The sequence below is a fragment of the Pangasianodon hypophthalmus genome, chromosome 15 (assembly GCF_027358585.1).
Source record: "Pangasianodon hypophthalmus isolate fPanHyp1 chromosome 15, fPanHyp1.pri, whole genome shotgun sequence".
Lineage (NCBI taxonomy): Eukaryota > Metazoa > Chordata > Actinopteri > Siluriformes > Pangasiidae > Pangasianodon > Pangasianodon hypophthalmus.
This window is the reverse complement of record NC_069724.1, coordinates 8,071,287-8,096,771: the sequence shown is the minus strand read 5'-3', so window position 1 is coordinate 8,096,771 and position 25,485 is coordinate 8,071,287. Positions and strand designations below refer to the sequence as shown.

The following is a 25,485-nucleotide window of genomic DNA, read 5'->3' as shown; positions in this document are numbered from 1 at the left end:
GGTGACTAAATGTGAGAGGCAAAGAATGCTATCCTTATATGATTATCCAATTAATCAGTCCAGTTTAAAAACTGGGTGCCTTTTTCTAACAATGCCTGGTGGACCCAGACAGATTGTAGGCCTCCTACTTAACCTTGCAACAATTTAGTCAAGCAATGTCAGGGAAGATAGACATCCCTGCCTTGGCCTCCTGTTTCCTAGAAGAAATGATCCTTGTGATGAGTGAGACTCAGGCTGTCTCAGAAGCAGCTGTTCAGCAGAATTCCTGACGGTGCAGCTGAAAATTCTCAGGCAGGATAAAACCGCTTCTGAGCCACCACATACATACCCATAAGGATAAGAATGTTGCATTCTCTTGGACCTGGTGTAAACACTGTAAAATGCATACATTGTTGAGGGCTCTTAATTAGAATGATGAAAGGGAAGTCTAGTCTTAAATATATAAAGCCATTCTACTTCAATTATGAACGGATCTGTGAAAAATGTAGAGAGTACATTTTACCAAAATGTACCAAAATACCAAAATGCAGACGGTAACAATAATGAGCTGGTGTTATTTTCTCACACTAATCATTCAGTGAGTTCAGGGTCATCGTTCTATAAGATCAGAATATGGGACTAGTCACCCTTTTACACACACACAGAGCAAAGATATTCTTAAGAGTTGTGAAGGGTAAACACTGAAGCACTATAAAGTCAGAACACATTGACGTGAGAGTAATCTCACAATTTTTGGAACCCAAATCTGATAATGAGCAATAGAATTTCAAAATACTGAAAATATTTTTCTAAGAACAAACGGATCTCTTGAGAAAAAATTTCTGGTTTTGGTAATAAAATAATTTATAAAATGTGTTTTATCAATTATTACCCAAATATCAACCAGCATTTTTTACCCTTGAACTGTAATCATGTTTGAGAAGCCAACCCAAATTGTGTGGCGCTGTTTGAAAGCAACCGGCAATAGCTCAAGGTGGATTTTGGAGTCAAACAAACAGAGTAGTGTTGATGGCTGCCAGGGAGCTTTGAATCAGTGGAAGAGAAATCTCCAGACACTGCCTTCCTAACCAATTCAAGCTGACCTTTACACCCTCTTAAGCCGTAGGTTGCTGTGGCAACTGAGCCAAGCAGGCGCAGCCAGCACGTTTGCTGGGGGTCGTTTAGTGTTTCTTCAGGCCACACAGACAGCATTTACAAACCAAAGCTGGAAACCAGCCAAGGCCTTCATAAGACGGACACCGTGGCCTCTATTTAACCCAAGGAGTGAGTAAGAAAAAAAGGGCTTTAAGGACTCACCATCGTGGCCGGAGTTGAGGAGGTGCTCTCCCAGGTCACAGCCGAACACCCTCTCTCTGAGGATCCCTCGCTGCTTCAGCTTCTGCTTTGTGGGCCGGGACTTCATGAAGGTGCGCAGGAACGTGATCAACTTCCCGTGCTTCTTGGATACTGAAGGACAGTTTGAGACTATTAAATACTATTATTTACCAGACAACATTCATGTTCACTTAATCAACAGCAAACAGCAAATGCATTAAAATTAATTAACCAGCAACCAGTGAAAAAATATCTCAAAATGTATGTATAAAACACTCCAAAGGTAATTGTTTCAAATTGAACTAAAAAATCCTGATGGCCTGCACCAAGTCAATGAATTACACTGTTACTATGATATATATAAATAATTGTTCTATCACAAATTTTAACCTGCGGTTATATTTTTCTCCTGTGTGATAGCAAGATATCACCACAGCTTTGTCTGCTAGCTTTAATTAAGCTCACTAACTAGCAAAAGTATGACTACTAAATGACATTTCATGTCATAAAATCGTTTAAACATTTATTAAACATCCAATAACAAAGGTCATAACTTCGACATACAGGACAGACATGAATCAGTCACGCACTGTGTACTCCTTGCCGAGTCTGGAAACTGCTGCACTGTTCACAAACACATGTTGTCTTTAACAAGTCTTTGGTGCTGCAGGGAATTTTAGCCATGGAGCAGCCTGTTCTCAAATTCACCATCATCACATGAGAATCAGTTTACATGGTGTTACCACAAAAATATTTTCCATATTTATAAAATATAAAAAAATACACAAATTCTGATAATAAATGACTGATTTTTCCTATGGCCAATAATTACAAAATATTATTCTATATTTCAGAATCATAAATCCTTCATCTACAATGGGACCGAAATAAACATTTATAAAAGCTTGGGGTAAGAGAGAATAAAGAATACAGCATACACTCCAGTCTTTGTTGTTCTGACAAGCAATAATTTCTCAAATCCTCTAGTGACACCTTGCTAGCAAAGCCTAACAAAAGGCAGCTCAGCTATTAGCGCAATCAGCTAATGGTGGATCCAAATTTCTCGAATGGGGACACTTCATACTTCCACTTTCATAATGTTTGGGCATTAGTTAGCTATTGTTCAGCTGGCAAAGCAATACTGGGTGGAGTGGTCCACTTCTCACTCTCTGAATTCATAATGTAACGTCATATTGTGCCAGACGAGCATGAAGAGCCAGTATTTCACACTGCAAAATCCTACGTCCTGCCTAACAAATACTCCAACACTACTGCTCTCAGGGGCTCAGTCATCAAATGACCTACATGGTTTGACCACCAAGCTGCAATTTCTCAACATTAGGCCCATTAATATGTGAATAAAGCTTTGCACTCATTTCATTGTTGAAGCAGCAATGAAGTAATGCTGGGCTTCAGTCGAGCCAGTCTGCTCTACAGCATTCACTCATGTTAAGTGCTGACTGTCATTGCCATGCATATTAAATCCTGCAGCCTGGGCCATATAAAACAAATGAGAAACACTTTGTGTAAACAGAGGAAAAAAGGACCAGGGGAATAATGAACAAAGAAATACCACAGAAAATACAAACAATCTTTCTGAATCAGAACCAAACTCAACACAAACTAGTCTGTTTGGGACTCAAACCTGAGTGAAAATAATTCTTAAAATCCTTATTCTCACAATCACAGATGTCTTTTTGACACTCAATCAACAAATTCTGTCTATAAGGCCTTCTTGGCTGCATTTCTGTTTGAATACTGAAAGCATTTCAAGGATAATCCAAAGATCCGTCCGGATCTGGAAGGTGTTTGAATCATAAAAATCAGCTGCTGCTGGAAACATGGAGATCATGAGCAGCTGGAGGAGCTGCTGGGATAACTGCTGCTCACATATGATGGACTCACACTGAGTGTGGTGTATACCCACACACACACACAAAAGGCCAAATTCACTTAGTCATCTATCAACATTGGCAAGATTAGAGAACACACTAATTAAATGTTAGTAAACTGTATTGACTTTCATAAATAAGGCAACGGCTATAAAAATAATAGATAATTTTAAGTTGATAACAGTTAATAATTCATAAATAATTTAAAAAATAATTTGGCAATTTGGCAACACAAGTCTAATTTGCCATTAAAGAAAATTCCACCCCGAACAACATGCAAATTAGTCTTTATAATTTATGTGACCTTCACTTTTGTCCAAGATTTATTTCATAATGAAATTCTGGGTTGATTTTTTACTTTAATCTTCCTTCATCAGCATTGTTTATTTTCATGTGGGTTAACAGTTTCCTACATTACCCGCAATGCCGTTTGACTACCTGCTGATAGTGGTGTCAGGCTCTTGCTTCATCACTTTAATCCTTTAGTCTGTCCATCTCTCTCACCTCCTCCTCTGGACATTCTGCTTAAACAGATTAGCTTCCAAAACGTCAACCTTCATGCTAATGCTGCCTTCAGCACCATCATGTTTCACATAAATCTCTAAGTAGCCAAGTCGAGTCTCCGCTGTAAATCAGAGCAACATTGTTCTGCAGCTGCATTGCATTCTGCATCTTTGAGTCCAACGTTTGCTTTCTCCAGTACATATGCACTGGATTTCTGATTTATCCCTCATTTTTAAGATCTTTTATATTTTTTCTCCCAATAAACGCCATTGTAACTGTGCTGGTGACATCAACGTGACAGACAACCCCTAACTTTGCACAAGAATAACAATAAAATACTGCCTCCGTCAACAAATTAGCACCAGAATCGCTGAATACATCACAAATATTTCAATATAAACACACTGAATGTGCTTAATGGTGGAGTTCTCCCTTTAAGGACATGTGATTCCCCTATTACAATAACCACAATGGACAAAACAGGAAGATGTGTGCTTACACTTGTCATAGGAATTTTTACTGTTATGGCAATATCCCAAAGCCACTCTGACACTTAACCAGACACCTGGTCTGCAAAGAATTTTCTCATCAAAAGCTTAAATGTAAAACAAACCAGGCATTTCCTGTCCTACTTTTTAAGCGCCAGCAGAGCCATAAATATGGAATTCACAGATCTTTCACAGGCAGCCTAGACAAGACAAACACACATGCATTAGGGGGCCAGAGAAGCTATAGATAATGTGTGTGTGTTTGTGTGTGTGTGTGTGTGTGTGAGAGAGAGAGAGAGAGAGAGAGAGAGAGAGAGAGAGAGATCCTGTCCCAGGCTGTACCTTATCCTGGCTGAGGAGACACAGACGTACAACAACTCGGACACAATAATATATATTACAGCGCTGATGTTTAAAAAACCCCAAAGGATTGCAAGTGCAAAATGGGATACAAGGGTTAAATGGAGAACACGGAGAGGGAAGGTGGGGCAGGGTCTCAATTTCACACTGCTTTATAAATGAATGATATCACTTATCATGAAATATAGTTCTTCAGTCAAGACACTTGTTAACCACTGTGTAATTTCACTACCAGTTAAGTCTGAACACACTAAACTGCAGATTTTTCATTGTCTTAAAAAGACATTTTCATTAAAGCTAATGATAGAAATATTTTTCTAAGACAAATGTAAAGAGTGTACTTAACACTTAACGCCCATGTATAAATGTATTTATACATCAAATATACAGAAAAGAAGGGCTCAAAGTCTCTCAAACCAACTCTTTTTTCTGTGTCTTGGAAACTATTCCAAGTAAATACATAAAACTCTAAACATTCACCACAGTCACTTATCCTTTTTAAGAAATATACTGGATATTTAAGCCAAATGATTCAAGGTACTTAACCGGACCTTAGGGACCACTACTGTACAATTAATGATCTTTTACACTACATTTCGTATACGTTTCCAGAAAAGATACACACTAATGGTAGAAAAGATGTGCTCTTGAGGGTATTAACCCACTGATGAGGAAAGGGACAGTCTAGTCGCCTTTTCCACAGAGTTTATGAGTGAAAATAAGGCATGGAGGTAATGTGACAGAGTCATCTATTTATTTTATTTTTGTAAAAAATAGTTGGTGTCAGTTGATATTTCACCAGTTTTGTAGTCAGTCCAAAATGACCTGAACATAACCTATGTAATATAAATATGAACCAAAGTAAATTTGTCTTTTTTGATGTTCAACAGAGAAAATGAGGCAAGTACATCAGCGTGAATAACTCTCTCTCTCTCTCTCTCTCTCTGTCATCACAGCCATTCAGAGGAACTACTTCAACACTTCTGGACTTTGGACATACACCATGAGGGTGTCATGATTAATCATAAATCAGTTTAATAATCCTAATAGTATAATAAAGCAACTAACTACAGAGAAATCTTTAGCATGTCGCTAAAACCCCCTCAAAAAACCCGCCCAGTTTGAGCTGACTCGATATTCGAGGCTCAACTCAAAATAACGTAATTAATCCTTACCTCAAGACGACAAACGGGAACTGTGTCTTAACTGTGGGTGTGAAAATGAAGTCATTGTGAGAGAGAAGTGAAGTGAGCGAAGTCTGAGAGCTGAACTTTAGTTGGAGTTGTCTATTCGGCAGCACGAGCTCATTTCAAACCGTCAGCGCGTCACGCGCACACTCCCTTCACTTTGCCTCAGTCAGCTCGCACAGCGCGAGCGTCTTGGTGGGAAAAAAATTTCCCCTCACTGAGCTTTTCCCCCTCTCACATTTTCCTTCCCAGTTGTCCTGCCTCCCGGATCAGCTTTCAGCCACCAAGACCAGTAACCGAAACCAAGCGAGTGAAGTGAACCGAATCGCTCTCACGACCGTTTCAGCCCGCGGGCTTAAACTCGGTGAAGAATAAACTTCATGTCGGAAATTATTTACTCTCTGTGCATTTCTTCCATAACATACACTCACTGCTGATAACCAGTTAAACTGCTTTGCATACTGAATGAACTAGTTTAGGATGAGTGATACTTTCGATTCTGACATTTTCTTTAATACCTATCTTAAAGTCATAATACTGAAACTGTGTGCCTTTTTTAATTAATCAGAATGCGCCTCATTTATCCGGCTGCATATGGACGAATTTATTCATAAATCATTCACAAGAGCATTAAACATAAGAAATATATTAATGAAAATCAATTTAGTTCTTAAAAACTTGTGTATCCTACTCCTGCTCCCGAGTTTCTGTAAATTTACGTTTAAGGAGACTCGCTCATGTAAATCACATTTATTTTAACTACACAAATTTAATGAAAAATAAATAAATTTATTTCATACCAATAATCTGAAAGAAAACAATCAAAAATAAATCCATAAATTAAGGCAAGTAAAACCAGCCATTCAGTTAGGACAAAGGTAATGGTGCTCTATACAGTATATGGGGTTATAATTAGTGTGAGTGTGTATGGTAGCTGATGCGCTGCAATGGCCGAGCTGCATTACTGGAAGATTTAGGACACGCGTGCACTTAGGAGGTGCTACTTCACTGTTTAATTCTCATTTTGTTGCTATCAGCTCTTTGTGAGCTTTGCCATTTATAGAGTTTTGTGGGGGTCACTAAATGCAAGTCCGCTGTGCTGTGAACATGCTTGGTAATTTATGGGTAATTAAGCTTGGTTCACTCAGCAATAGGGAATCTTTTGTGAACCCGGGGGTGGGGAGGGTGGGTCTCTTAGTTAGGGTTGGCCTGAGAAAATATTTACACACAACTGGATAGATACATACAAACTACATACAAAATGACTGATAAGTGTAAAAATAATTTGATGTGCAGGATAGGACCTACTGCTCCTTCCACCATCTCCCTCTGCCCAAATACACACACATTTGTCTTACTATTGTTTCACTGACATAATCATTAATGCAGCTAATTAATGTTATGCCTACGCCCAAACCTAAGCCTAACATTGACCTCAATAACCAAAATGAATTTTGCCATTTTTTGTCCTTCATGAGGAACAGCCAAAATGCCCCTTCCAGGTCATGATTGTCAGATATTTCTGTCCTTTCTAGAGACATTCATACCCACTAGGATAGAAAAAACATACCCATGTACACACAAGAAGACTTTTCAAAAAATCTGTGTAGGTATTTGGATTTCTATTCTTGGTATTATTCTTGGTACTTGGTATTCTACATAGAGGAAATGAAAGCAATCCAAAGTCAAAAAGTTGTCGCTCAAGACCCTAACATTTTTCTTGCAATGGAATAATACATTGCTTGATACTGTGTGGTGGCCAAAGTCTATGAATTTGCAAACTGGAAATTGGACAATTCAACCACTAAAACGTGTTTTATAGAGTTTACTGTATCATAGAAGTCACTAAAGTTATATACAATTTAAATATAGTTTACATATTAAGCCAATTAAATACAAGCCAATAACCAGTTTCAGCTGTATATTCAGCAAGTCTATAGTGCACATTCTGATTAAGTATTAACAGACAACACAAGAAGCTTGTATTCTCATAAACATTAGTAAAGGTGACATCTGTGGTGTGGGATGAGAGGAGGAACAGAGAGTGAGTGAGAGAGAGTGCATGCGCATGCAACACTAGAGCCACTGATCCATTTTCCCGATTCACACAATTCCAAATGTTCACAGCGGAGGTCTATACACAGTACAAGCATTTACTTCACACACATTGGGACAGGTCAGGCAGGAAATGGACAATACCTCAGAGAAGGACAGAAGACAGTTATTACTACATGTCTCATAAACTCAGCTGTCTTGGCTTGTTAACCGAGCCAGCTGCCCTTTGCTCTTGTGAGAGGAAGACACTGGTGCCCCACCAGGAAGTTACAGATCCAGAGAGAGATAAAGGAACTACATCTGGACTAGCACCTGCTATGACTGAGGGCTTACTTATTCTAAGTGGGGTTCCAAACTAAACACTCTCTGAGTGTGTGGTTTTATAGGCAATTTCAGAATTATTGACCACCCTTTGTAAAAAAATGACAAAATGAAATGAATGATATTTTTAGCTTAAACATATGGAGGATGTTGAAAAATTTTCTTTTAACATAACACACTTTCTTGTGTAGTGCCATTTTTCTGCAAAGCACAATTTTCAAAATTACCCACTCCCCCAAAAGAATATATGGTGAAGCCTTCCCTGAATGAAAGTAATTAATAGCCAAAGACCCGATATGAGAAAATGTCTGTAACTAGCCACAAAAATTTTTCAGTGGGCATGGAAGCTCTGTTTGCAAAAATGCATTAGACCAACTTATCTGATGCACCGCAATCAATGCATCAACATACATTTTTGACCATTATAGTTTGATGAAATAGACGTATACTGGTCAGCCAAAACATTAAAACCACCTGCCTAAAACTGTGTAGGTCCCCAGCTCTGACCTGCTGAGGCATAAACTCCACAAGACTCCTGAAGGTGTGCTGTGACATCTGGCACCAAGGTGGGGCCTCCATGGATCGGACTTGTTTGTCCAGCACATCCCACAGATGCTCGATCAAATTGAGATCTGTGGAATTTGGAGGCCAAGTCAACACCTTGAACTCTTTGTCATGTTCCTCAAACCATTCCTTAACAGTCTTTGCAGTGTGGCAGGGCACATTATCCTGCTGAAAAAAGGCCACTGCCATTAGAGAATACCGTTGCCATGAAGGGGTGTGCTTGGTCTGTGACAATGTTTAGGTAGGTGGTACGTGTCAAAGTAACATCCACATGAATGCCAGGACCCAAGGTTTCCCACTGCCTCAGCTGGCTTGCCTTCTTCCCATAGTGCATCCTGGTGCCATCTCTTCCCCAGATAAGTGACGCACGTCCACATGAGGTAAAAGAAAACGTGATTCATCAGACCAGGCCACCTTCTTCCATTGCTCCATGGTCCAGTTCTGATGCTCACATGCTCACTGTAAGCACTTTCGGTGGTGGACAGGGGTCAGCATGAACACCCTGACCGGTATGCAGCTACACAGCCCCATACGCAGCAAGCTGCAATGCACTGTGTGTTATCATTGCCAGCACTACCTTTTTCAGCAATTTGTGCTACAGTAGCTCTTCCGTGGGATCGGACCAGACAGACTAGCCTTTGCTCCCCATGCAAATTAATGAGCCTTGAGTGCCCATGACCCTGTCGCTGGTTCACCGATGGTCCTTTCTTACTTTTGGTGGGTACTAACCATTGCATACCCGTAACACTCCACAAGACCTGCCGTTTTGGAGATTATCTGACCCAGTCGTCTAGCCATCATGATTTGGCCCTTGTCAAAGTTGCTCAGATCCTTACACATGACTATTTTTCTTGCTTCCAACACATCAATTTTCAGAACTGACTGTTCACTTGCTGCCTGATATATCCCACCCCTTGACAGGTGCCACTGTAATGAGATAATCAATGTTATTCACTTCACCTGTCAGTGGTTTTAATGTAATGGCTGATTGGTGTATTTTAGGTGGTTTCATTCTGCTTGTCTATGGACTATTAAACCCTCCTGGGTGCTGTTTATGCAGATGGATGCCCTATTTAATTCAGACCTCTGGTTTTCAATAGACTTCAAGTCTGGTGTTTGAGAGGACCACTGCAAAACATTGATTTTTTTTTTATTGTTGTAGCTATCATTTCTGTCTTTTGTTGCAATGTCTATTTGGGGTCATTATCCTAACTGAAGGATCTATCTATGGCTAAGTCAAAGGCAACCAGTCTTTGGGCTAAAATATCATGGTACTTAGCAGAAATCATGATGTCATTAATCTATACAAGAGCCCCTGGTCCACCAGTGTCAAAAGCAGCCCAAGGCAACAATGATCCATTGGCATATTTTGTATTCTGTATGAGAGTATTTCACCAAACACTCCAATGGTGTGCAAAAGTTTGATTCCGAATACAGTTCCAATGTGACTTGGCATTTTACTCTCAGTAAGGCAGTAAGGGCTTCTCTCATTCAACTCTTCCAAAAAGCTTGCTGTTATAAAGGCGACGTCTATTTAATTTTGAAATTTCACAACCCCAAGGGTCAACCAATGTGTGTAATTCTAACATTTTGATCTTCTTTGCCTCCTTTACCTTCCCTCACACTATGTTCATTTCCTTTAAAATTTTCAACTGTTCTAGACTTTTGAAACTATTAGTTGACTTACGTCGGTTAACAACAAGTCTCTTTTGTGTTGAAAGCTCTTTGGTTATGGATAACAAAAATTACTTGTGTGCAATTTCATAGTTCTACCCCAGGAAAATAGGATGTGGTTGAAAGCAACAAAAGGAGTTCTGAAGAGCGGAATAATATTAAGGATGTCAATGTTTGCGTTATAAATATTTTTTCTGGGGGTACCACTATTTTTGTCACATGATGAAAAAAATAATCATACATATATATATATATATATATATATATATATATATATATATATATATATATATAAATCCCCCCCTCCCCCCCAGAGGATATCTGGTTGGTTGAGTGGAAAATTTGGATCACCATGTCTAATGTTTATTTTACATACCATTTTAAGTCTTTAATTATTTATCTTTTATGTACAAAAAACTACATGAAGCGCATTTCTGTACATGAGCCCATTTTAAGATCAGCCGTATGCTCATTCTAACCAGGCAAGGAAATGATTTGCTTAATCATTAACTCTAGACGTAAGTCTTAAGTAAATAGATGAACAATTCATAACACGACAGAGCTTCACTGGCAGGGATGGCCTGAACTCTCTTCACCTGCTGGGGTGCTGAAGAAAAGGTTGTTTTAAACACTGCAGGGTAGGCTAGAAGAATGTGGGATTGCAGTCACTGTAAAGAGACTGTAGTTCATATTGTCAGAAGACAAAGCTGGAATGATTTTATAGCTCTGCTTTAACTGGGCTCAGTAAATCAGCTTTGTGAAAGTGAAAACACTGTGTCTTTCTACCAGTAAAGCTTGCTGACATCTGCTTCGGGGCAAAGTTTAAAAAGCACTGCTGTAACAATGGGTATAATTATCAGACTAGGAGTGAATGATGACAGATTTTAACTGTTGACTCTACATCAATAAACATAAAAAATACAAAGCACAGACTTTTGTAAAATACACAATGCAAAAAATTAGGAGTATGAAAGTGACTGTAATTAAAGAGAACAGGTAGAAGATCAACTGTCAAACACAAGAAAGGGAAGTTAAAAAGTGAGGAAGGTACATTTCTATATTTGTTACACATTGAGAATTCCTATAAATATTACACATTGAAAAGGTGTGAGGAGTCAAATTAGACATACCAAGAGTGCCAGTATTCATGAAGATTTAATCATTAAGAGTGAGGCAGCGACAGGTGGAGAGACAAGGCGGTGGATTTGGAGGTTAGTCGGTGATTAAGAACACAGAGGAACGGTTTTGTCTACCTGAGCTCAGCCTGTAGGGGTTTAATGGGTCGGGTGCCAATGCACTGTCCTGCTTTACACTCTCCATCTCCAAATCTGCATGCGGGAGAAGAGAGAAGCAGTCGAGCCTGTTAGAGAACACGGGAACAACAGCTGCCTTTGCCCTCTACTTAACTTGCCAGTTGTCACTTTGCAAGAAGCAAAAGAAGGAGGAAAACATTTCCTTCTGCATTCCCTGTCTATCAGGCAATGTTTTACAGCGCTTCAGAGTACCTGATAATAAACAAGCTAGAGCAATAAAATGGACTTAAACAAAAACACATTACAATGACGAAGAGAGCTTAGTGTTAGAGAGCTTCATAAAGCTGGTTGCTAAATATATTGATTATACTGCTAGAGCATGATTAGCTATGTTTACATGCAGCCTAGTAATTTGTTAATAAATCGACTGATAGTTTCATCAGAAAGAAAAAGCTTTAAGTACAATTTGGAACTAAGTAAATCAGTTGAGGCTAATGTAAATGAAATTTCTATATAATTGAATGAAATTTAACAATTAAGCATCATAGGTAACAGCAGATACACAAGTTTTAAAAATGTTTTTTTTTTTTAATTGTACGTTTAATGTGACCTATTTATAGTTTTTCATGATTTGCTGATTTCAATCTTTTTTTTTTTTTTTTTAAAGATTTCTGATTAATTCAGCTTGTTCCATTAATGTGCTTTACGATTAATTATATTTTAATCTTTCATATCGGAAGCCCTTTGAACTTTGAGACAAAAAATAAAGCGTGCTATATAAATAAAGATTATTATCTGACAATCTTCATGTAAACTGTTAAATCCAATTACTATCACAACTGAAATATTTGGAGTACAACTTGCACATATCTTTTTACATCATGAGGCAAGCTGATCACTTGGCAGGAGGAAAAAATAAGAAGTTACTGTTACAAATTTTAAAACACTGATGAAGAAAAAAATGATGCTGGATGGAGGAGTAATGAGCACCCAAATTAATTTCTAAACACTGCCTGAATTCACAGTTCTCTAATTGTTATGGCAGCATCAACACTAAATGCTCCATATATGTAGATTTTGTTCATGTGTTCTTTGGTTTATTTTCAACAAAGTGCTAAGTTTAGGGTGTATTTAAACCGTTTATCCAAAATCATAGGGATTATTGAAAATCTTGCATGTACACACTCAGTAAAGTAAATCATTTGCGAGAGAGAGACAGAGAGAGAGAGAGAGAATGTATTGGCTATGTATAGTGTAGATCAGTGAAGCGTTGGGGGAGAATACCAGCACGCACAGGGTGGGAAGAGACTCCAGGAGGCCGGCCGCAGAGCAGAGCAGGGGGACGCTGGGGGGGATGGTAGAGGGAGGCACAGTGATACATCATTACACATGCATGGGAGATTACAACACACTCAAGCAAATCATCAACATACATCACATACAGAAATCACAGAGACATCAGCAAACATGCAAGCGGTAAAGTAAACAGCAAAACGCAGAAATCATGCAGCATGTTCCTTCCTCAGGATCAACCTGTAGCGAGTTGCCATTCACAATCAACATGTTTTAGCTATTTTCCCTGGACTCACTCGTGTGTAAAATACCATTCATTAAATCCCTCTCTGACACTGTTCCCTAAAGAGCGTGCAAGATGTGTATTCTGTCCACCCAAAGCTAGCGTAGTGAATAGTCGAGTCGTAATGAGTCACAACTTCAGGGATGTAATAAGTGATGTGCGGCACAAACATGCCAGAAGTGGAGTGAAAGGTCTGCACTGTCAGAAAGCTCTCCAGAGGACTTGGCAGAGCAGTCAGTTCAACGCATGATGTAAAGCTGACCGACCGTGATCTGTGACTACTCTAAACATGACAAATTTCATTACTCACCCGGTGAGTGTTAGTGTTTGAAACCCTCCATTTCACACTTCCATTAATCATGACATTTATTTGGTTAGAATTTGTAGTGTTTGGCTGCGTAGCTGTTTTCTTAAAGTACCCATGAGATCAAAACTGGTGTTTCAGAGCATTTTGGCATTATGGTCAGCTTCATGCTAATAAATATTTAAAAAATATATAACAGATATTTTCCTTCAATGGAAAACATTAAAAATATTGACTCATTGTGCATTCTGAGGGTTTTTTTCTGGAGGTGGGGGTATTGGTTTGAGAACTGCTGTTATTAAGGTGACATCCATTATTATGGCACAGTGGCAACGTCAGTGCAGTACAAAATGGAAGAGAAAGACAGCAGTGCGATAGCAACTAAAATATGATTACAACAGAGCAGTGACTGAAGACAGAAGAACAAAGATATCCAGGAGCTTGAGTATATCTAACATGATTTAAATTCGTTTTGGTGGAGCAGAGATCTAATGACAACTCCGCATGCATTTATAGACCATTTCAATAACAAATTTACTGTGCAAGTCTGTTCCTAAAGCATTTTTTAATGCAAAGCTGTCAAAACAATATGACTAGCTCATAATTCTTGAGTCTCCCAAAAAGCAAACAATCAAGACATATACAAAAACTGTCATTATCGATTCTTTTCAACATGAGTTGAGAAAAAACTTTTTTTTCCACAGATGTAATACTTTTACCTGACTTACCCCGATGTGTATCATTATGACCTTGTTGATACGGAGAGACAGGGAAGTTGTGAGTGGAAGGTATGTGTACAACTAGGTGAGTTGTCTTTTCTGGTACATGAAGGCATTACATATCTGAGTATTCAACCTTGTAGGAGTACTAAACTCTGGTTTTAAATGTCTGGTAGACCCTGATACGATTTGTTGATGCCTCGCGTCATGCAATAATGGCACTTGAAAGTGTGTAATATTTCACAGAAGTTGAGATAAAATGTGTGCTACAGATCCTGGAGTTAGTGTCTATTCAGCCATCTCTCTACACTGCTACCAATTCAAGTGCATCACAGGCAGTGATTTGTCTTTTAGAAATCAATACACTTTAATTTCCGAAAGCAAGTTTTCCTGGCCTGAGGGAACATCCAACAACTGAACAACATGGCTCTAATTTTAACTTGAACATCCTATCATTAAATCACTGAACATCCTATTACAAAATCTTCCCTATTTTTTTCAATCATGTTCGATACACAAAATCAAATATGATCTGAGAAGAGCAGTATCTTATGGCTCCTATGAATATCCATTTGAAACAGTATGTACATGAGCTCACAAACACTCATGGCTGGATAGTGTCACTCTAATTGACAAGTGAGACAGTAATGCAGGGCCAGTTATGGCACGTATGGATTTAAACTCGCGATCTCCTGACAATCCAGTGAACACATTTATGCTGAGCCATTTGGGAGCCCATTCTCTGTTAACCTGAGTGTAACTGAATATGTGGAAACAACTGTACAATAGTGTAAAGCATAATATCAAAATCACTGCATACAGAAGGACTGCTGGGAAAAACTGTAGATGTTAGCGACAGCTTAGACTGAGCCCATATTAACACGTGCGCAGCAGATGGACCGTACGCTTGAAAGATTTCACATCTCTCCCACTCAGATTGTCAACGATTTCAAAACCAGAGCTGACAAAACTGTCATGGAGAGCGAAAAATATTCCTCCTGAATTAAAAAAATAGATTTCTCTTCAATTAAAGTCTGTACAGTAACACAAGGAAGTGCTTAGTGTCTCCTCCACACATTCAGATGTTATCCAGTGTTTCCTTTCCGCATCTGCTCCTGTTCACTCACACACGCCTGCTGCACGGCTACTCCAACACGTCACCACACTTCTCCTTCACAGCCCTGCTCTCTCTTCATAATCACTCTCATCCACCATAAACACACAACCCACCTGCTTCAACATCATATGTGCACCCTGCGTAAACAGGATTTAGATGGTGTGTAAGCTCGAAATCGCACACACGTGACTGACATTCTGCTTGTTCTGCATCTAATCTGATTTTATGACCTTCTGTGAGGTGAGGAACACTGCAAAGGGTAAATAAGGGCTGTTACATGATAAACACACTCATTCTGCGTCTGTGTTTGCTTGTATGTAGGGGTACCTGGTTTTGGCACTGAATTGGTGACAGACTGAGGGACCTTGTCGTTAATCAGCTCTACGCACTCACTGGGAAAGAAGCCAACCTAAAGAGAGAAAAAAACTGATCATGACGGAAACATACAGGGATTAGCATATCACATTCTGCATCTCGAAACATCCACTTCACAGAAGTTTCATCACACCAAAGCACAGCAGAACAGCCAACTATTATCGCTGTGAAAAATTAAAGCCGCAACTCTTGTTTTGAATGATCGTTAATACAAAACATACAAGTCATTTGGCTTAGCTTTCAAAGGATATGAACTTTGACTTTTGTACTATTCAGATGGGGTTAGAGTTCCGCACTTGCGTCTGTTACGTAATGTCACTGAATGACAACTGTAATAATTATGATCATTTTGCACCGGAAAAAATCTCTGTATAAATCTCAGAAATGGGAGCGTCTTCTCAATGTATGCATAGTTTAGCACACTTAGAGTTTCATGCATACTGCATACACCTCATTTGAACACAAGCTGATTGATTTGTCCTTTATTATAAGCGCTCTGTCCTTAGTTATTAAAGACTGCGCAAACTGAGTTTGATCATTAGTAGGTCACATGACCGTAACAAGTCTGTAGGCTTTACATGTGCTTCCTAAAACACCCAGAAGTGTCAATTCTCTGATTGGTCCTTTCAAACATTTATATTAAAAAAAAAAAAAAAAAATTTAAATCTAAATTTGGCCAATACTTGGTTTTGTTTTAGCTATGTCTAGAGATGACTGCAGTGTCTTTATACTATTCAGTAATAATTGCATGCCCCACCATCCACTGTGAGAAAAAAAAAAAAAAAACAGTTTTAAACTCTACCATTATTCAGATTGGATTAGTTTTACATGGGGAGGTGGAGTAAAGGAATTATTGCTGGAGTATCTCTGGGATTTTAGTCTCAGTTTCAATGCGTCTTGGCATCGATTGTACAAGTCTCTGAAACTGTACTGGAGGGAACACCGTTCTTCCAAAAGAATTTATAAGTGGACCAAACCATGCCAGCAAAAAATAAATGCCCCCACAGCATAACAGAGCCACCATTTTCTCCTTCCATTTGTCACCCATCTGTACATTTCTTGAAACTACCAATGGTAAATGTTATTAAATGACCGATCTTTAGTACCACAAAGATTTGTTTAAACATTTGAAACAGTGCTGCTGGGGGCTTTAAACATTATGACTACACCATCAAAATCTGTCCAGCTGACTAAAGTTTCATATCAGCTGGACCCTACTTCATCTAATAAGACCAGTACTGCAGTGAAGAATGAATTCACTCCAAGAATTACAGCACTGTTTTCATTTTAAGTCAAAAGAACTAGAAAAAAAAAATTATTGAATTCACTCTCACTGCATGTTCTCACAATAACTACATGCTGAACCTCTTTCTGCCCTTACTGAGCTGCCCACCTAGGAGACTGAAAGACACACGGGAGGATCCAAAGTTCAAAAAACATATAGTCGTCTACCAGTTATAATCTAGCCTGATTCTATTCACTGCAGTTACACAACAGAAGGAATTAAGTGGAGCTTGATTATGATGAATTTTGCAATTTTGCATTGCATTTACAACATAATGCCAGCCTTCTCCAATAGAAAGTCCTTTATCTAACCCTAGTGTTAGTCCCAGCATAACCCTACTTCTTAGCACTCACCCTGTTATCTGTATATGTGAGTGACTTCTTCAAACTCTGTGTGTGACAGCTGGTATAGCGTTAATCCTCTGCAGACAGATGCTGACTAACGGCCCACGAGCTGTCTAAAGTAGACTGTCCACTACACCATAATGTAGAGCACAGTTAAAATCCCTTGCCATAAAAGAAAACTAATAACTTACCATATTTTTCAGACAATAAGTTGTGTCATGGTATCTTACATTTTGGAAGGTGTGACCTCACTTTCATTCTCTTATACAATCAGGGATTTTCTTACAGTTTTTATTACTCAATACTGCTAGATTTGAAAATTTCTTTTATTTAGCTTTCTTACAATTAAAATAATAGATTTGTCTGCAAAACTAACCCTCTCTTGTTTGATATTTAAGACAAAAGCAAAGCTTAATTATAACATTAGCTTAGATAGTTATGGTTGACAATCCAACATAGTTACATAGCATTAGTGATGTTAATTATATATTCTGACTTTAGAGGTGTGACAGTTTAAAGACAAGAATACCTGTTCCAGCCAACCTGAATGAGCATTATGAGCAAATCATTATAATAAAGTCATTATGCAGTAATGTTTAAAGCTTTAAACTTAAATTCCCATTATAAGTAGCTTTAGTTTATTCAGTCACTGCTATTACATTCATTTTTAATGGTGCGACTATGGAATTTTGATTGTTAACACCAAACTAACCTTTCTGGCTCCTTCTGGAGTATCTCGTCTACCATAAAAATGCTAAGAAAGGGTCATATTACATATTATAATCTGGAAAATTAGACTGTCAACAACAGATCTAAAAAAGTACAAACAGAGTCCTAGTGTCTCAAGAGCAGATATAACAGATGAGACACAATCAGTAATTAACACTGAGATCTGCTCATACACCAACAGACTCCTGGATCAATACTCCTATCAGGTGATAGCAGGATAATATGGGAAAAATCTTGTACTCCTGACATCACACTTGTGTAACTGTATCTGCAAAGAACATACCTGGAACCCATGCTTCCCTCTCCACCATGTGGTATCCTCTTTAGGAGGCATGTCAATCACTGATACAATGTCTCCAACCTGAAAGAGACAAATAAGAGTTGTTTATGTCAGTACCAATGCTCTTCCCCATTACAAGACTTTAGGATAGCCATCAAGGAATTACAGATTATAGCAATTATATCGTTAGACATATGAGCTTTCATTTCCGCTTCACTACATTTGAATAAGCTTGCAGTCATATTGTCACCACATTCACCTCAAATGACAGCTCATCAGCCGCCTGGGCGATATAGCGCTTAATGACGTGGGCAGCTGCGATGGCTGGGACATTGATGGAGGATTCTTCATGCACCAGCAGACGATTCCCTTTGTTGTCAACCTGACGAAAAACAGGATATGTCCGCTCACTGGAAATGTGGAAGTCGGCCTAGCTGCAGTATTCAACGCTCTTTAACTGAAAGCTAATAAATCCTTAAGTTTTCCTTGATAGTGCCAACTTAACACCGGGCAGCAGGTCTAACTCTTCCACTGATACGAACAGAGCAGTGAGATAGCATCAAGGTAATACCTCCATCCACGTTAGGACTGGCCCACAGTTTATCTTGTTATCAGCAATTGCTGAGAGACGAGAAAGGTAAGCCATCAGCATCTGGGAAACTGCCTGTTAGGGGAGAAAAAAATGGAAATACACAAAAGAGCTACTTCATTCACCTAGATTATTATAGATTACTTACATGTACAAAAATAATCTGATATCAGCAAAATACCTTACATTTTGATCCACATACTAATAACAATTTAAGTGCAAAAGTTTGTATACGCTTTGGTTAAAATGGGGAAGGCAAACAAGCTCTAATGACATTCTATTAAATTTCTAATGTCCCTTTTGTGACTGACTATTTTTCTGTTGGGAGTAACGTATTCTGTTGATAACTTATCAAAAACAGAACAAGCCAAACTTGACCCCAACGGTGTCGATGGGGATACCTTCGCCACCACCAAGTTTACTCCTTCTTGTAGCTAATTAGTATGCCAGAAATACCCTTACAATATGCTTTAAACATGAAGAAAGCTATTGAAAAACGATTTCAGACATTTGACTTTGCTGTGACCTTGACACAATTTTGATCAATCGTAATCAGTTGCTGGTTACAATGCTAATTCCATATAAATCCTACAAACATCCAACCAATCATTCCTGAGATATCGCACTAATGATTATCTCAGGTGGACGGACGGGCCAACGGACAACCCAAAAACATAATATCTCCCCCACTCAATGGCGGAGCCATGAAAAGTGGGATTAATGCACCCTTTAATGTACAAGATACTTGCAGAATATAATCCTCTGTGTGTATTGAGAGGTTTTCAGACCGGCGATGTAAACCACACTTTGTTTCCTACTTCCTGTTTATTCTTTTAAAGACAAAACAATAATTAGCTCAGCATGTGTTTATTTGGGGTTTAACAGTGTGTTGGTGTCCTGTGAGCATTTATGCATGTTAGAGAGAGAGAGAGAGAGAGAGAGAGAGGTTGGAATAGGAATGGGAATGACTGCTTTTACTTCAGCATAATGGTGGCCCTAAAAGCTGCAGCTGCACTCTGAATGATAAATTTGGTTCAATTATTATTCCACATTGCTCTCACATTGAGTCATATGGCAAAGGGTGGTGAGGTAGAGCTTTTCATCTTTAATGCAGCGCACTATTCTTTCTGACTAATAAATAGCTCATGTATTAACTGCCAAAACACTGTACATGACAAAAGCTTTCCTCAAAAATTAAACTTTAAGGCTTGTACACACCTGTAAGACTCCAGAAACCTCAAACGTTTGCTAGAGACTCACGGCATGCTGAAATCTGTTTAAGGTCCTAGATCATAACTCAATAACAAGTTTCATGGCCCAGATATCTAATACACCTAAATCTGTATCAAAGACACTTTTCAGCTTTCATGCTAATCATCTCATAGATCGCTAACTAGCCAAGCTGATTTATTTATTTTTTTGCTGTAACTCAGTGCAAATGTGTCTTATAACATTGCATTCTGGAACTTTGAGTCCAGTGTTTGCTGTCTACACTGGATTTCTCGTTAAAATACTACAAAATGGTGAAAGAGAAAAGAAACTCTTGCTGTTTCGTTTTTAGGAGAAGAAGAAAAAACCAGCCTTTATCTGTCATGTATACATTACAGTTCAGTGACAATATTTCTTCACATATCCCAGCTTGTTAGGAAGTAAGGGTCAAAGCACAGGGTCATTAATGATAGTGCCCTTGGAGAAGATGGGATGACGGGCCTTGCTGATCAGTAACCCAGATCAACCACTGAGCCACTACTGCCCAATACAGTACCAACCAACAAATTTGCACCAGAAACACTGAACACATCACAAATATTACAACATAAACATATTTAATGTGCTTCAGGGTGGAGGTTTCCTGGTAAACGGTGGAAGGCCAAAAACAGATGGAGATGAATTCCAGCATGTCCACAGCTATCCATGACTGGGAATCCAGGAGAACATGATTTCTCCCTCCTCCAAGTGTGTTCAGCTTTCCTATGGCACTGCATAAGCAGTAATTTGAACACGCAGTAGCTGGCTTCATGTCTGTGATGAAGCACGTGCTAGCCCTCAAGCTCTTTGCTTGGTAGCTGTTGTGCCATAGGAGACTTTGCTAGCTGGAGCTGAACGCAACTGGGAGAATACTGGGTGAAGATAAAGAGAGGAAGGGGTAATCAAACACTTTAGAGTTCAGCACTGACTCATACAGCACTGATGGGATGTAAGCCAGCACATCCCCAAATGTCACATTGGCTCCAGCAATCTGGCACCACCCAATAAAACCCAGTCCAAAGAAAAGCCAGACGAAGAAGAGGACAGGAACACAAGTCAACTTGTAGTGGACCCTCGCCTTGCAAGTCAAAACACACTTGAATTCTCCACACAAACTTTGTGCTTAGCTATCAGTAATAATGGAATGTATCAATGGTGCCAAGCATAGAGGTTCAATTAATTAGGTTAAAAGTTGTCTTTAGTTTAGCAGCCTGGTTTATTTTTGTCCAGTAGTTTGTTGTTATGCTCAAATTCATAGGTGGCTTTCAATCTGGCAAGATCTCCAGCATCTGTCTAACAAATAAAGACTAAAGCTGTGTTTCAGATTGCTTATTATACACTGAAAGACAACACAATATGGACTATCAAGTAACTAGATTTTGTAGGGTAGTAACCAGGGCTGCACCAATCCAATTTCCCCCATTTTTCCAGCTCCCAAAATGTCAACTTTGCTGCCAATACAGTGCCGAATGCCATTGTGCTAGTCATCTCATAAATCGCTAACTAGCTGAGCCAAGTCTCTGTCATGACTCAGTGCAACTGCACTGCATTGCATTCTGGAACTTTGAGTCCAGCATTTGCTGTCTCCACTCCTTCTACGTTGGATTTCTCATAAATATGGCATTGATCATTGTTGCAAAATGATGAGGGAGAAAAGAAGGTCTTGCTCTTTTGTTTTTAGGAACTAACAGCCAAACCTGATAGTTATCACTTGTGTTGATTTTTTCACCCTTTAAACAGCATTGTACCTGCGCTAGCAATGTCCCTCTGTGAATTAACTTCAGAATCACTAAAAACATCACAAATATTTCAATATATTTTTCAAGTAAAAGGAACTATTAAAAGTAGAAAATTGTCGGTCAATGTCACACAAATAAATTGGGCTTGAAAATATATCAAATCTGTTCCAATACTGGTCAACACCATTTTAAACTCCCAATATACTCACCCAGACCGAATTTACACTAGGAAGCAATAATATCACCCAGTTTGTCTTATGTGAGCGTGTAGCTTTTACTGAATAATGGGTATGCATTATCCAGCTTTTTTAGGCTCCAACATGAGGGGTAATAACAGTGTAATAACAATTATTCAAATGATTGGCTCTGATAAAATTCTGTTAATCTCTACTTTATCAACTAAAGTCCCTACCTGTTTATTTAACAGTGGTACTCTATTTTAAAATGTATTCAGAAGTATGGTAAAAAAGCAATCGCAGCTACATGGCAACCTTTAATTTTTTTTTTGTGAGCCAAATGCTATTGAATGAGAAATAAACACAGCAGGAACTGAAACTGTGAGAGCAGAGATTTCATGGGACAACCTGCGCCATTCGTTTGGTCTGTGGAATTTATTGGAGCCAATCATTTACATTTTATCCAAAGTGACTTTCAATTGAGACTGGATACAACTGAGAAGTTGAGGGTTAAAGGTCTTTTAGGTTTGTTGCTTTGGTGAGTCTTAAGTAATCTGCATAGAATTTAGAAAATATTGATTCAAATGCTGCTTGTTGCTTGCTGCTGTCACAGGAATCACAGCTCTGTATCGTGCACTTTGCTTGCTGATTTATTGCTTGCTAGTATGAACCAGATGAACTTTTTGCTCTTAACTTGTTTCTGTTGTGTAGCAGTGTTCTCGCTTGGTGTTTCAGCTATTTAGAACAATTCAAACTGAAACAGTGTCTGATGCCTCTGTCCCTTCCACCACATAGCTCAAGCTGAAACCGCTGACTACAAAATGTGTCCAACATTCCATATTTAATACTTGTGGTGGATCTAGCATATCATATACAGTATATCTATAATGGATGCTTTAAAATGAGGGTCTTAGGTGAACAATCTACAGATTCATACACATGCTGTAATGTGACATTTAAACATGCAGCACTTTAAAATTATCCTAATATCTACACTGAAAATCCACTGAACTGAATCTCCTGAACTTTTTTTAATCCTTTAGTGTAAAAGTGGTTTTATTGTTTCTCTAAATTAGGGGCTCTCAAACTTTTTTTACCCGTTCAACTGTAAAAATAAATTTCATGGACCCTCCTCAGCACAGATTTTTGTCATGATTATTATATAAATATGTACAATCATATGTTGTCTATTTATTGTAGTCATTGAGATTTTTTTCCTGAGATTTTTTTCCACCTACAGAACAAGTTAGATTCAAAACTGACGTTATTTATGGGCCAACTTGTTTTATGTTATTGAGGTTTGGATTAAACCCATTTGACTCATGTGACCAGTCAAACAGGCTAATAACTATAAAAGCTCAATAATAAATATTTTTAGTTTGATAATGATGGCTTGTGATTTCCACCACTGTAACTAATTTTATTTTAAAAATCATGGACCCCTTGGCTATGGTTCGCAAACTCCCTCAAAAACCCACTTTCAGAATCGCTGTCTTGAATGCATGTACCATGCCACAGGAGTCAACGCAACTCAGAGGTTAGGCCTCAAGAAAATGGTTTGATTTAACTGATTTAGGAAGAAGCCATGATTTGAAACCATCCTAAAAGACTGATGGGGAGCTTGTGTAATGGTGGAACAGAGCAACACACAGGAGTGTGTCCACTTATCAACAGAGAAACAAAGAGCTTTCCATTATTGCTACCCATAATGGGCTGTATTAACATCCACACCACTCAAAGCAGGCTGATGGAGCTGAGAAAATATGCCACACCTCAAGTATACCACTCTAGAAAATGAAAAAAAAAAAGAAATCCCACACTGTAGAAGAACATCTGACTGCCTCTACAGCTAACCATCAGATGCTATTAAACATATGGACATATAAACATACAGAGCTCCGAAGGTGACTCAGGCCATGTAGGATTGCAAACGACTGACCATTAGTCTTAAAAACCAAGAACAGTTGTAAAGGCAATGCAGAGCATAGGTAGTGTGTCAAGTGCCCTACCTCTGCTCTCTCCCTCAAGCTGTCATATCGAGGCAGCTCTGGGAGCTGGGAAAAGCGCCGGTCATAGATACACAGATGGAGGTGTTTGTCCAGGACACGGAAGTCTTCATAGCTGCGCCTCACCATCCAGCTTCGTCCCTGTGGAGTGGTAAGAGAAGATTACTCAAACAGGAAGACAGACTGGTACACTTCACATACACTGCTCACACAAACAGGCTTAGTGCGGAGCAGGACAATGCACTGACCACACATCACACACATTACAGATGCCATAACAACCATCTGTCATCCTAAGTTCCTCCCATTGCAATAACCAGCACACAGATTGTGGTTATGATGAGGGAAAAAAAACATACAGAATGATGGTGTTAGACCTGATCCAGAAACTCATACTCGGGTGGAGTCAAGCCAAAAGTCCAGGGGGTGGAGTGTGTTTCAGGCAACATAAATGTGGTTAGGGGTTACGCTTAGGCTTATAGGAGGACCTGGATCAGACCCAGCTCCACCCCTTGGACTTATGCTTCTGCAGCAAGGACTATCTCAGTGTTCCTGGGATCAACCATGACCCTGAACAGGATGAAGAGTTTACTGAGGAATGAATGAATGTCTTACAGAGTCGACAAAAAAAAAAAAAAAAAAAAAAAAAAAACATAACTTTGTTATATAATTCACATCAACATTCTTTGAAGTTTTCCTTTTTCAAAGTTGCCATACTTTAGTGCTGAATGGCTTCCCGAGTTTTTGTACAGTTCTGATCTTAATTCCTTTGTCAGGCCTGGAAGAAATCATTATGTAGCAATGTGTAACGTTTAAACCTTTCAAATCACTATATGCAGGTTTTGCTTGCTTGATCAATGCCACTAGGATAATAATTATTGTGAAAGCAGCCATGTGTTTTAAATAACCTTACTGTATAACCCTAATAAACGTGCATATTAATATTAAGATAATTTAAATGGCCAGAAAACAGGCTAGAAAATATAGTAGACCATTTTCGCACTGCCTTATTTCCAGGGACATTAAACATCAATATGCACCATAAATGGTACAATGCAACATCAATAAAAGTAATGTCTTGTCATTTTGAGCAGCAGAAATTGAGATGAAATGTGGAGTTCTAAATCATCACAGGTTCTGCTTCACTTTAGCGCTGGAGTCCAGTTACTGTTAACAGACGTCCTATAAATCTTTCACACAAGCTTCACAGTCACACCCCCCACCAACATACCTCAAATAACTGTATGGCTATTAAGGGAGAAACCATTGTAATATCATTGTCTGTTCTGAGCATCCCCAAAAGCCTCCATAATGGATCCCAATTCACATATTTAAAAAAATGAACAGACGAGATGAGCAATCAGTAGTTTCAACCTGAGAAATAAA

General features: G+C 38.8%; 1 protein-coding gene across 6 annotated transcripts in view; it reads right to left on the bottom strand.

Moving 5' to 3' along the window:
• The window catches only part of arhgap32b (Rho GTPase activating protein 32b), a 114,962-nt gene that overhangs the window by 13,256 nt on the left and 76,221 nt on the right, over positions 1-25,485 (bottom strand). For 3 of the 6 annotated variants that reach the window (XM_034311020.2, XM_026938377.3, XM_026938382.3), the window contains 8 exons: positions 24,103-24,240; positions 18,913-19,005; positions 18,601-18,723; positions 18,345-18,422; positions 15,656-15,737; positions 12,907-12,957; positions 11,613-11,687; positions 1,297-1,446 (listed from right to left, as the gene is read on the bottom strand). In XM_034311020.2, coding sequence (XP_034166911.2) covers positions 1,297-1,446; positions 11,613-11,687; positions 12,907-12,957; positions 15,656-15,737; positions 18,345-18,422; positions 18,601-18,723; positions 18,913-19,005; positions 24,103-24,240 — 790 coding nt within the window. Of the gene's footprint in view, positions 1-1,296; positions 1,447-5,733; positions 6,898-11,612; positions 11,688-12,906; positions 12,958-15,655; positions 15,738-18,344; positions 18,423-18,600; positions 18,724-18,912; positions 19,006-24,102; positions 24,241-25,485 lie in introns of those variants that run through there. The other 3 variants (XM_026938380.3, XM_026938381.3, XM_026938383.3) reach the window with 3 other exon arrangements.